The sequence below is a fragment of the Polistes canadensis genome, unplaced genomic scaffold, assembly GCF_001313835.1.
Source record: "Polistes canadensis isolate GaletaPanama2010 unplaced genomic scaffold, ASM131383v1 scaffold_228, whole genome shotgun sequence".
Lineage (NCBI taxonomy): Eukaryota > Metazoa > Arthropoda > Insecta > Hymenoptera > Vespidae > Polistes > Polistes canadensis.
Window position 1 is genome coordinate 77,171 of NW_014569775.1, and position 13,280 is coordinate 90,450.

General features: G+C 29.6%; 3 protein-coding genes across 4 annotated transcripts in view; 2 read left to right on the forward strand and 1 right to left on the reverse strand.

The window, feature by feature from the left end:
- The window catches only part of LOC106790290 (Fanconi anemia group I protein homolog), a 9,034-nt gene extending 3,834 nt beyond the window's left edge, over nucleotides 1-5,200 (reverse strand). The window contains exons 1-11 of one of the 2 annotated variants that reach the window (XM_014755074.1): nucleotides 4,883-5,200; nucleotides 3,902-4,185; nucleotides 3,622-3,789; nucleotides 2,526-2,749; nucleotides 1,963-2,159; nucleotides 1,650-1,786; nucleotides 1,358-1,581; nucleotides 927-1,174; nucleotides 712-841; nucleotides 321-628; nucleotides 15-206 (exon numbers count right to left, since the gene is read on the reverse strand). In XM_014755074.1, the coding sequence (XP_014610560.1) occupies nucleotides 15-206; nucleotides 321-628; nucleotides 712-841; nucleotides 927-1,174; nucleotides 1,358-1,581; nucleotides 1,650-1,786; nucleotides 1,963-2,159; nucleotides 2,526-2,749; nucleotides 3,622-3,789; nucleotides 3,902-4,185; nucleotides 4,883-4,966 (2,196 nt within the window). In that variant the 5' untranslated portion in view covers nucleotides 4,967-5,200. Of the gene's footprint in view, nucleotides 1-14; nucleotides 207-320; nucleotides 629-711; nucleotides 842-926; nucleotides 1,280-1,357; nucleotides 1,582-1,649; nucleotides 1,787-1,962; nucleotides 2,160-2,525; nucleotides 2,750-3,621; nucleotides 3,790-3,901; nucleotides 4,186-4,882 lie in introns of both variants that reach the window. The other variant, XM_014755073.1, reaches the window with a different exon arrangement.
- A 1,490-nt stretch (nucleotides 5,201-6,690) lies between these two features.
- Nucleotides 6,691-9,208, forward strand: LOC106790275 (tubulin alpha-1 chain-like). The gene is made up of 3 exons (XM_014755050.1): nucleotides 6,691-7,084; nucleotides 7,259-7,481; nucleotides 7,567-9,208. The coding sequence occupies exons 1-3, from the start codon at nucleotides 7,082-7,084 to the stop codon at nucleotides 8,691-8,693; spliced, it is 1,353 nt and encodes a 450-aa protein (XP_014610536.1). The 5' UTR covers nucleotides 6,691-7,081; the 3' UTR covers nucleotides 8,694-9,208.
- Nucleotides 9,209-9,825: 617 nt separating this feature from the next.
- Nucleotides 9,826-12,416, forward strand: LOC106790274 (tubulin alpha-1 chain). Its single transcript, XM_014755049.1, has 3 exons — nucleotides 9,826-9,980; nucleotides 10,834-11,056; nucleotides 11,171-12,416. Exons 1-3 carry the CDS (start codon nucleotides 9,978-9,980, stop codon nucleotides 12,295-12,297), a joined length of 1,353 nt encoding a protein of 450 aa, XP_014610535.1. The 5' UTR covers nucleotides 9,826-9,977; the 3' UTR covers nucleotides 12,298-12,416.
- Nucleotides 12,417-13,280: the final 864 nt, after the last annotated feature.

The window sequence follows — 13,280 nt, forward strand, 5'->3', positions numbered from 1 at the left end:
TATATAATATATACCTTAACAATGTCCATTAATCTATTATAACCTTTGAAAAGATCATATATATTTCTTGCTATACTTTGACTTCCGTTAATCCAAGAATTAATCCTGAATGATATTAAAGCTTCATATACACCCATCATTTCTTTCAGATTATGTAATTTTTGTTGTGATTTTGGGGTATTATCAAGTAGATCCATTTCTTCATCCTGTAAGATTAGGAATTAATATTATTATTCATTATTCTTACTATATATCTTATTGTTTTAAATAAATAATTATTTGTAAAAACTACTTTCACACAACTGAAGTAAAAAACATACCACATTTAAATGTTCCAATTCAATTCGTGTCATCCTCACACACAGTGATTCTAGAATGATAGCAATTTTATTTAAAATTTCCCAATCCTTTGAAGCTATTTTGATATATATTGCTTGTAATACGGAAATCAATATAGCTATAGGCTCCCGTGGAATCATTTGTAGATCGTTCATATCGGCACTAAGATCAATTTTTAATGGAGGTAAAATATTTTCATCAGTTTCAAAATAAAGATTTAATTGGGCAAATAATATTTCTATTATATACTCTGATAATTCAGGATTCTTAATTACAACCTCAGATAATCCTAAAAATAACAAAAAATATATTATACGTTATTCACATAGATATATACAATATACATATTTTATATTATTCCTTATATTTTACCTTCATATAAATGTGATCTGACTTCAAATTCTTGAGTAAAACACTTTTTTAATATATTCAATATATCCACGCATAATCCTTTATTGTATCCATTATTATTGTCCATATTATTGTGTTTTTCTAATGTTACCTAAAAAGTATAATAAAATTTAATACAAAATAATTAATTTAATTTAATTAGAAATATTTAGTCATAATCTACTCTTTATATTTACCTGAGTTAACACTGATGATGAACCTGATAATACGGCAGACATAGAGGAGTTTTCAGAATAATCAGTATGAAGATTTCTTATAGAATTCATTTTTAACATTTTTAATAATTCAAGAAAACCAGTTACTGCCATTTTACGTGTAGATATTCCTTTTTTATAGAGAGCCTTTCTTAATGCTAATATAACATTATCTTTTACATTAGATGATATTTGTATTAGTGGTAAAACTGCATAAAGAATTTGTACAGCTGCAATACCAGGTACACATAGCAATTGATCAAGAAGAGTAATTATATAAGTTTGAAAATCTAGTACATTCATTGCTAGCTTATGGCACATGTATGCCAAACAATCTATATAGAAAAAATATAAATGAAAAAATAATTTCTTAATAATTATTAATTTCTTTTTTCTGTAATAACATTTTTTACCTGTGTACTGTGATATTAACAAACCACCAGCCACTATTTTGTCAGTTAATAATTGAAGTACAGATCCACATATTTCATGTCTTTTTTTTAATAATCTTTGAATTATTTGTATACCAATTTTATGTACTGTATATTTACTATTTTTTCCAGTTGAATGTTCTGTATCCATAAGCACAAATGCTAAATCCATAATTCCTTTTAATACAACATGGCGACCCTTATCACTATAAATTAATTTAAAAATATAATTTTATATTTATAGGAATATATATTCTTATATACATCTACGTACCTATTTGCTATAACTTGATCTATAATATTCATAATATCACAATTATTATGCGTTAAAGATTTTAACCAAGCACTGTTTTTACATTTTTCGTTATCCTGCATTTTTCTTAAAATAGTCAGATAAAGTATTTCAAACACCTATATATTTGTACAACTCTTTAAAAATTTAATATAAGAGACAAAAGAAAATAGAGAGAGAAAGAGAATGTATTTTAAAATCTTAATATCAATGTATAAATAAATGATGTGTAAAATCTTAAAAGTTTTTAATAGAAAAACAAAATTATATATCATGTAAATTATTTATTTGTTACCTGTTCTTCGTGTACACTGGAAATTATAAATGTTGTTGATAAAATAAAAGGTTCCAACACATATTCTGGTACCATGGAAAACTTTTTAAATATAAGTATCAAATCTTTGATACACTTGTAATGTAATTGTGCAGCATGATGTATGTAAAATAGAACGTTGCTTTCTGCGTCTTTTATTTCTTGTAAACTTGTAGTGCCTACAAGAATGAAAATACATATATAAAAAATTCAACAAAAGTATATATATGTATATGTTATCAGCAATCGATGAAAAAAAAAATGCCTGACGTTTTTAGCCAAAGTACGAAACGATTAATATTTCACACATTTTCTAAGCATTCTCACAAAATAACACTATAACTTGTAAGAAATTCTGTCAAAAATTTCACAATCGGTCATTTGACCAGTCATGGTACGTTTAGTGTTACAATAATTTGGATATTTCATACTTTGCCCAAAAATGTTAGGCATTCTATAGAATGCTTGTTTTTTATATATTGCCATTAATATATACATAACGTCTTGGAACTGTATTAAGTTATTAAAAGAATAATGTTGCTTACTAATATTTTCAAAAGCGTTCTCTAATTCTTTGCTACTTGCATCTGAATAATATGTTGCAAAATATTTGCGCAATGATACAATCAGATGTATACAACTATAATTATTACATAATCTAAGAGTCTGGTACACAAAAGGTGGTATTTCATTTAAATCAATCATGGAAAGTTTATGGCATAATGAAATAACTACTACGTTCAAATCTTTTTTCTCCAAAATCATGTCTCTGTTAAAACAAAAAAAAACAAAATTATAAAATTATATAATAAAACTCTTTTGTTTTGACTAATACAAAAGATTATAAAAAAAAATAAAAAGATTTACCCTTAGCCAGACAAGATGAATCTAATGGATTCACATGTTGGTTTTTATTTTTTAGTTTCTTAATATTTTGAATAGTACGTAAAAAATGTTTAAACTTTTGAAAGCCAACAAAAATTCACATATATAATTTTATTATATAAATAAGTAATAAAAATCTATTATTATATTATATTATTATATTATTATATATTAACCCTTGTGCGATAAGAATAAGTTGTTTAAAATGTATATTGTAAAACAGTTATTTCTGTACATAATTTTTTGTGCTTTTTCAAAAAAGAATTCATTTCAATTACAAAGTAGATATTAATTGATTATAAAAAGTAAGGTAATCTTTTTTTATTATATTTAATATCAGAAATAAGAAGCAATATTTTCAAGTTATGACTCCAAAGATTTTCAGAAAAAATAAACTGGTTTATATCTCATTAGAAGAAAAATTAGAAATTCTTGATTGATTAAAATCCGGTGATAACTTAACACCTCCTTGCAAGAAATTTAACAGAAATGAATCAACAATTTGCACAATTAAGAAAAATGATTATTTTTTTTACTTATAACATTTTTTTTTATTAATTACTTATTTAGTTAATTTTTTGCACTTTGAATTCGTATAATGCAAAATGTATATCTCGCGTTATAGTAGGTCCTACCGTGTGATTTATTTAAATATTCAGTTGAATTCAGACTGCCCACATACGTTACATAAATAAACTTTTTGGATAAGGGTTAAAATTGATATAAACATCTATTTTTTAATATTAAAAAATTTACCCAAACATTTTGGCTAAACATGGCGCGATTTTAGGATCCCAATTGCTATTACATATGGATTTAACGATCAGTGATTTATATTCATTTCCAGAAACTTCCGAACCCATATAGTCAATATATTTTTCTTGTTCCAAAATCTCTAATAATACTGGTAGTAAGTCTTTCCAACTAAAATATTGATTATTTTATTACACTTTTACTTATATATTGTTATAATCATTATATCTTTCAAAAATATTTGATAATTAGATAATAATTTAAATAATAAATATTGTTATACCTGTGGAAGTTATCTTCATTTAAATAAATATGAGAGGTACAAAATTGTACTAGTTGTAGTAAACAATTCTTTGAATAATTAGGAAAATCTATAGCTATGAGATTGATAATCTCTTCAGCATGGTTATTACTGATTGTAGCATTTCTTAGTATTTGTAATATGGCTTTTATTATTTTTAATTTGTTTTCAGAAAATCTGTCAACATTACCAAATACTTGTAATACTTCATTCAGAACTTTTACTATATCTCCGCTATAAATCTTTTCACCCAACACTTTACATAGCTGTAACAAATATAAATTTTTAGACTTTTTTAGAATATATGGACAAAGAATATATGTATTTAATTAAATAGTATAATAATAATTATACACGGCATCCTGATAGTAAAAGCAAGCAGGGGATGATTTTACATTAAAAATTTAGTCGAAAATGTAGTATACAATTTGTTCATAAAAGCTTTTGTTTTTGAGAAAAATAAGTTTGAAAATTCATCGAATATGCATCATGTAGAATCACCCCCTGTTTGTTTGTATCATCGGTTATAAAATATCATATATATGAGCCACTTATTTGTCAAATTAATTAACTTCACAGAACAAAAAGTAGAGAAAATTGATAAAGTAATACACATTGTCGTATCATTTATTGTTGAACGTTGAACATAAAAATTGTTGTCATTTAATAGCGTTAAATCTAATTATTAAGAAAATATATTTTAAATATAAAAAGATAAGCATTAATCACACACGCACACACACAATTACTTGGATAATAAAATATAAAACAATAATTAAATTTTAGTTAATCACTTTGGCCTGTGAACATCTTATACAGTATTATTATTAGAAATGCAAATAAATTGACATAAATGAGGACTAATATCTTAAGAAAACTAATATATTTTTAATTTTAAATGAGTTATTTAAACCAAATGTCATTTCATTTAAAATGAAAGTAAATTATTCTTTCTTTACTTACTTCTTCAACGTTTGCGTTTTGTACGAATTCATGTAATCGCTTTCGATCTTTCCGAACAATCATATCTTGTAATTTGGCATACATATTTGTTATATTTTTATAAATTTAACAATAAGATTTATTCTTTAGTTACATCAATTTATACGATTACCGGATTTGTTTACTACCGGTTTAGAAAGGTTATGTTCATTCTACAAACATTCTCTCATCCTTAAACCATCCTTCCGTAAAATATTGTATTGTTTGTAGTGCCATCTGTAGAAAATATATATCAGGACCGACTCTAGGCTAAAACAGAAAAGGTACCGGCCTCGGGGCACCAACATTGTAAAAACAGTAATAGTATAATATTCATCTAGAATTATAAACATTATCTAATACTAATACTTATCTATTTTTATCAAATAAATCAAAAAATATTGTCTAAAATATATATGTATACATATAAAATGTTATAAATACTAATAAAAGAAACAGAAGAAACACTTTATTTCAATCAGTCATTTTATTGATTTAGTAATTCTCTTGTTTAAAGAGGAACAAGCTGAACATAATGAAGTAGTGCTCCCCAAAAGCCGTATTGCAAGTTGCGTAGATTTTACCATTGTTTCTTCTTTTGTCTATTTAACTTTTCGTACTAACCACTGTATCATTTTAATAAAAATCGAAAATTTTTTAAATTTATTATGTACTGAAAGTCAAAAACTTTTCCTAAAAACACCATATATTCTCGAGTCGGCCCTGGTATATTTGAAAAAGAATGCTTTAAGATTAATGTCAAAAATGTAAAATATAAATACTTAATTTATTATATCGTTAAGTATTATTAAACTAATAAAGAAAAATTTATAGATATATATATATATATATATTACAATAAACTTAGTATACTTTAAAAAATACATTATATTAGTAATATATTTTTATATTTGTTCTTTTATTTTCTTCAGCTTAATGCAAACACAATATATGAAATTATACAAAAGATAATATATAAGATAATCAATATGATATTATCAATAAATGCAATACTCCACGTTATCTAGAGCAGAAGGATTTCAATATAATGACGTTCTTAACTAACAATAAGGTATCAAAAAAACATATAGATGATGTCAGAGTGCATTACGTCATGAATTCTTATATGCTTAATGGTGAGGAACGTTAAAGGAGATGAGATAGTGTCGCGTTTGGTAAAGGAAACTGACGGTAACCTTATAAGATCATTGAAACTTCTGTAGTATTGATTCGTGGAAGGTAAACGCTATGTGAATGGCCTCATTAAAGAGAGACAGAAAGATAGAGAGAAAGAGAAAGCATGCCACAGGATAAACACTATATATATATAAAATACGGCTCTCTCTCTTTTTCACTCACTTTCCAGTTATATGAATTTGATTCTTAATAAATATTTTACTTTCAAGTTAAGACCTAAAAATTTTGAAAAAATGAATACTACATTAAATTTTCTATGCAATTGCATTGCAAAGGGAAGGGTCGGTTTAACTCATTCGTTTGTGAGTTCAGACTAGTACAAACTGTGTATATTTTTAGACCAATCTTGGTATGTTGTACAAAAGGAATACACTTTTCTACTAAGAGGGTATGAGTTCTAAATTTATTTGCCCCTTATGTCGTTGACCTTGTACGAAAGATTTGATTGCGTGCCGTCAATGTAAAAACGATACTACGACGTTTTAAGAAAGTTGATGCTGTTTTGAGTCATAGTTTATTATATTCTCATAAAATCGTATAAATATATATATATATATATATGTATGGATGTTTCTAATCATAGAGATGAAATCGTGACGTAGTCTATGATTGAGAATACATATAAACGGTTACGTTTGATCTATGCTTCGATGATAATAATCGTGATAGACAGGAAGACAACACTAAGGGAGATTTAATGTGCCGTATAAGGTTTATTGTTGCATAAGTGTCACGAGGCTAATACGGGGCGCATGCTTCGTCGTAGCCTAAAACTGTGCGTGAGCCAAGAGTATAACTGGCAGATTCGCACAACGGCGCAATTTGTGTTTAGAGGAGATTCATTACCAGCTTCGTCTAAACGCTCGCATAAGTTCGATTTTTAGTGTTGAGATCGAACTATCGTCTTTTGTTTTTATACTCCTATATCTTTCTTTATTTCTTCAACCTATTTGTATATTTTACACCTTCATTTTTTTGCACAAAATGGTAAGTTATAATAAATCGTTATGCTAACACTATAAATACTTAAATAATGATATTAAATAAAAGAATTTTATAAGGCGTGATAATTTGGTAAAATTGAGAAAAATACACATATACATATATTCTATATATATATACATATATATATAATGCAAATATGCGCGCGAATTATTTCAGCGCGAGTGCATTTCTATTCACGTAGGACAAGCTGGAGTTCAAATTGGAAATGCTTGTTGGGAGCTTTATTGTTTGGAACATGGCATACAGCCGGACGGTCAAATGCCATCTGATAAAATGTTAGGCGGAGGAGACGATAGTTTTAATACATTTTTCAGCGAAACCGGTACAGGCAAACATGTGCCTAGAGCAGTGTTCGTTGACCTTGAACCTACCGTTGTAGGTAAGCGAAAAGATTCGCATAACGTAGAAATCAATAATACGAAAATCGTAATATAATAGAAATTATAATAGCAATTTATTTTCAGACGAAGTACGAACAGGAACGTACCGTCAACTTTTTCACCCAGAGCAATTGATAACGGGTAAAGAAGATGCCGCTAATAATTATGCTCGTGGCCATTACACGGTCGGCAAGGAGATCGTCGACGTTGTTCTAGATCGCGTGAGAAAATTAGTGGATCAATGCACTGGATTGCAAGGCTTTCTCATCTTCCATTCGTTCGGTGGTGGGACCGGCTCTGGTTTCACCTCTCTCTTGATGGAACGACTCTCAGTAGACTACGGAAAGAAGTCCAAATTAGAATTTGCCATTTATCCAGCTCCGCAAGTCTCCACAGCTGTGGTTGAGCCGTACAATTCGATCTTGACCACCCATACCACACTCGAGCACTCCGATTGCGCGTTCATGGTCGATAATGAGGCCATTTACGATATTTGTCGTCGAAACTTGGACATCGAGAGACCCACATATACAAATTTGAATCGCTTGATCGGTCAGATCGTTTCCTCGATTACTGCCTCCTTACGATTCGACGGTGCGCTCAATGTCGATTTAACCGAATTTCAAACAAATTTGGTACCTTATCCGAGAATTCATTTTCCTCTTGTAACTTATGCACCAGTCATATCCGCGGAAAAAGCGTACCATGAACAATTAAGCGTAGCAGAAATTACTAATTCTTGTTTCGAGCCAGCCAATCAAATGGTCAAATGTGATCCACGAAATGGCAAATATATGGCTTGTTGCATGCTCTATAGAGGCGATGTCGTGCCCAAGGACGTTAATGCAGCTATCGCTACTATAAAAACCAAACGTAGTATACAGTTTGTTGATTGGTGCCCTACAGGCTTTAAAGTAGGTATAAATTATCAGCCTCCCACGGTCGTACCCGGCGGTGATTTGGCCAAGGTGCAGCGTGCAGTCTGCATGTTATCTAATACAACGGCTATTGCCGAAGCATGGGCACGATTAGACCATAAATTTGATCTGATGTATGCCAAAAGAGCGTTCGTTCATTGGTACGTCGGAGAAGGTATGGAGGAAGGTGAATTTTCTGAAGCACGCGAAGATCTCGCTGCTTTAGAAAAAGACTATGAGGAGGTTGGTATGGATACCGTTGATGATAATCTAGAAGGCAATGATGAATATTAATTCTATATTCGCTGTTAATCGTATTGCATGTAGTATTGTGCTATATTTGACAATAATTTTTTCTTATTGTCGTATATAAAGTCTATTGACAGTTAATGATATTTTATATATTATCTTCAAAAATTGTTTTTTATCATTCATAACATTCGCTTTACTTATCCTTTCTTTTTTCGTTTTTTTTTTTGTATCATACAAGATTTTTAACAATTTGTTATCTAGCGAATATCTTAGAAGCTGTTAAAAGCTTTCTATCAAGGATTTTTATGTAGGAGTGTATGCGAAAAAGGGAACGTCATGCACGGCCGATCAATACATGTGCAGTCTGCACACTTCGGTGAGTTCGGCATACGCCCATATTTTCCCGTTGTATTGTATGCTTGTGCCCATGTTTTAAACAAATGTATACGTTTTGTATGCTCTTAATAACTGATATAATGTGTTCATAAATACAGAATATGAAACTTTAGGAGGTATAATTAATGTAATTATAAGATGAAAGTTCTGCTGAAAATATATCTGACAATGAGTCATACTTCTTAATACGCACAAATAAGTCTATAAGAAAAAGAAAAAAGAAGGCGTGTATATGCATGTAGGATTATTCCTTTATTAACAAATATCATATATACATATATATGTTATACATCTAACGAACTGGCATGGCCATTGAATGCGTCTATTTTTGAAAAATCAATATTGAGGGTTCCTATACGATTTCTCATCAAACAAGACGTGAAATGTATGTGTATGTGTGTCACACAAGCATATTATCACCCGTTGCTTCGTTCGCCAACGTAGTACATTCCAAATATGGCGAAAACCGTTTTCAGAATAAATATAATTTACTTCCATTGGCAACACACAATAAATATAAAAATTGCTAATTTTAAAGAGAGATTAGATAATTAGACTGACAATTAATTAGCCTGCCGTATATTTTATAAATTAGCCGCTTTTAAATAATGTCAATAAATAAACATTTATGAATTATATTTTGTCGCACTATATTTTCCGTTTAGTAACGCGGCATGTTGCGTATTGCGGTCGAGTTTTGACCAATCACAAGAAAAGATGATGATAGAAACAACCAATCAGCATGCGCCGTAACGGTTGATCGTAGAAGGTATATAAATACGCAGCAGCGCATCCTCGCGCATTATTCGTAGAGTATTCAACGGTGGTTGTCGTGTAGTTGTTGGCTGAGGCTCCATTACTTGCTTTCGCAAACTATCGACCGACCAAATCGTTTTCTCGTAATAGAAGAAAACCGTATAAAATCTCAAAATGGTAAGTTAACTCCTCATATCTAGTGATTTTATTTAATTGGAGAGATTAACGTCATTAATCGTGTCGCGTCATGAAGTGTTCTAGAAAAATGTTCGGTAGCCATTTTGTTACTTGCCGGCCGGCACCGCCCTTTGTCATCTCTAATTACTGACTTTTATGATCCTTTGTTTAATTTTCTCAAAGCTTTGTACTATTTCATGAAATAATTTTATATGTCGTTAAAGAATTATCGGTTTTTTTTTTTTTAATATGTTTATAACTTATCTATCATATTTTATTGCATTTATAGACAACATATTATTTTATGAATTATTTCTCTATGTTTTAAAACTTAAAAATTATTGAGAATTAAAATAAACTTGTTTAAATATATTTTTTTTTAATTTTCCGCATGGTATATTTTAGTACTTCCGTTTAATGATGACTCATTTTCGTGGCGTCCATTATGAATCCTTCATTCGTTTCAGTGGTTCTCAGTCCATTCATTTTGAATATTTAAATGTAACTTCTATGATCAAATAGTTTTCAAAAATTATTATAGTCAATCAAATAACTTTTAAATATTTTTAATTGGAATTTTTTTTCTTTTTATTACTATTTTTCATTCGGCTTTACGACAATTAGAATTATAAATATTATTTGATCCTTATCTAAAAATTTCATTTTATTTATTACTGCTATTATTCAATTTATTATTTGCATTCAATTGTAAAAAATATTAACTTTGTTATAAATTAATCATTTGACTGACTACAGTAGAAATAAATATACATAATTAGTTGATAGATTTACTGGTAATACTATAGAATAATTATGCATTATGAAGTTACTAAAATTTGTAATGTTTCTTTAGCGTGAATGTATCTCAATCCACGTTGGACAAGCTGGAGTACAGATTGGTAATGCTTGCTGGGAGCTGTATTGCCTAGAACATGGAATTCAACCTGATGGTCAAATGCCCTCCGATAAAACTATTGGAGGTGGCGATGACAGCTTCAATACCTTCTTCAGTGAAACCGGTGCAGGCAAACATGTACCTCGAGCAGTTTTCATTGATTTGGAACCTACTGTTGTTGGTTAGTATTAATTTATTATAATTTTATTTTTTTATTTTGTCATTCTATTGTCTTATTTTTATATAAATTCGTATTAAATTTTTTTCTTTAACTTATATCATTATCCAATTCTAGATGAGGTTCGCACTGGAACATACCGTCAGCTATTCCATCCAGAACAATTGATCACGGGCAAGGAAGATGCAGCTAATAATTATGCTCGTGGTCACTACACTATTGGCAAGGAAATCGTTGATCTCGTTCTGGACCGTATCCGAAAATTAGCAGATCAATGTACTGGATTACAAGGTTTTCTCATCTTCCACTCATTCGGAGGTGGCACTGGATCAGGATTCACATCTCTCTTAATGGAAAGATTGTCTGTAGACTATGGAAAGAAATCGAAATTAGAATTTGCTATCTATCCAGCTCCACAAGTCTCTACTGCTGTGGTTGAACCATACAACTCTATCTTAACTACGCATACCACGCTTGAACATTCCGACTGCGCATTTATGGTTGACAACGAAGCTATTTATGATATTTGTCGTCGTAACTTGGATATCGAGAGACCAACATACACCAATTTGAATCGTTTGATTGGTCAGATCGTTTCTTCGATCACTGCATCCTTACGATTCGATGGTGCTCTTAACGTCGATTTAACCGAATTCCAAACTAACTTGGTACCTTATCCAAGAATTCATTTCCCACTGGTAACTTATGCACCAGTCATATCTGCAGAAAAGGCGTACCATGAACAATTAAGCGTAGCAGAAATTACTAATGCTTGCTTCGAACCAGCCAATCAGATGGTCAAGTGCGATCCCCGACACGGAAAATACATGGCCTGCTGTATGTTATACAGAGGTGATGTCGTACCAAAGGATGTAAATGCCGCTATTGCGACCATCAAAACTAAACGCACGATTCAATTCGTTGACTGGTGTCCAACCGGGTTCAAGGTTGGTATCAATTACCAACCACCAACGGTCGTACCTGGTGGAGATTTGGCTAAGGTTCAACGTGCAGTCTGTATGTTGTCTAACACAACGGCTATTGCTGAAGCATGGGCTCGTCTCGATCATAAATTCGATCTTATGTACGCCAAGAGAGCATTCGTTCACTGGTACGTTGGTGAAGGTATGGAAGAAGGTGAGTTCTCCGAAGCCCGTGAGGATCTTGCTGCCCTCGAGAAAGATTACGAAGAAGTTGGTATGGATTCTGCTGAAGGTGAAGGAGAAGGTGCTGAAGAATATTAAATCTGTACCTAAAAAACACATTTTCATTGGCTTATAGGACGTACAAGTTTTTCCTTTATGCATGTCTGTCCCATAACATTTGATCGAAAAATAAAAATATAAAGCAGATCTTCAAACAATGACATTGTTTTTTCTATTCCCTTAAGTTTTCTCATAGATAATATCCTGTAAATACATATATGTAAAAAAATACGTCATTTTAACCTTTTATACCTATATAATTTTAGAGTCATTTTCAGTTTTTACATAGTGTTGTGTTGCAGATTCGGATTATATATATATACTTCATAATTAAATTAAGTAATAATAAAAAAAAAGTAGTTGGTTCTCTTATGAAAAATCGGTAATATCTTTGCACATATTATTTATGAAATTTCAATATTCATAATAACCAAAAAAAGTAATAAATAGGTATTTGAAAAAATATAAATTTGAAATGTAATCTGTTTTTGATGCATGATTATTTAATATTAAGATAAGGGACATACCTTTGACAATGAGCAACACTTTTATCTTTTGGTTTTTTTGAACAAAATTAGTTATTACGTCAAGAATGAAAAAAATATTTTGACGAGATATAATAAATAAAAAATAAATAAATATATTTAAAAATTTTATAAATATTTCATCGATCTCTTGCCGTATGCAATTTTGTTAGTTCTTTTTTTTTAAATTTTTAAATGTCTGAATTATACAAATATGTTTCAGTTTTTAATAAAATTTAAATTTGAATAGCTCATAGTAATTATTTTCTTCGCATGACAATTACATTCGTTGCTTAAATAAAATTGTCATTTCTTCATTACAAGTGTAAATATTGCATAGCAAACAGGTTAATTAAATTGTTACCATTGGTCGGTAATTAATGTCAAAATAGGAAGTAAATTATTTCAAGAAGTAAATATATACTTAATTAATATTACATAAAAACAATATAACAAAAAAAAACAATGAAAAATATTTTAAAGCTATCAATTTTATTT

Coding starts and splice junctions, on each gene's coding strand:
- LOC106790274 (XM_014755049.1), top strand. Junction 11,057..11,170: donor TTTGGAACCTACTGTTGTTG/GTTAGTATTAAT, acceptor ATCCAATTCTAG/ATGAGGTTCGCACTGGAACA.
- LOC106790275 (XM_014755050.1), top strand. Junction 7,482..7,566: donor CCTTGAACCTACCGTTGTAG/GTAAGCGAAAAG, acceptor ATTTATTTTCAG/ACGAAGTACGAACAGGAACG.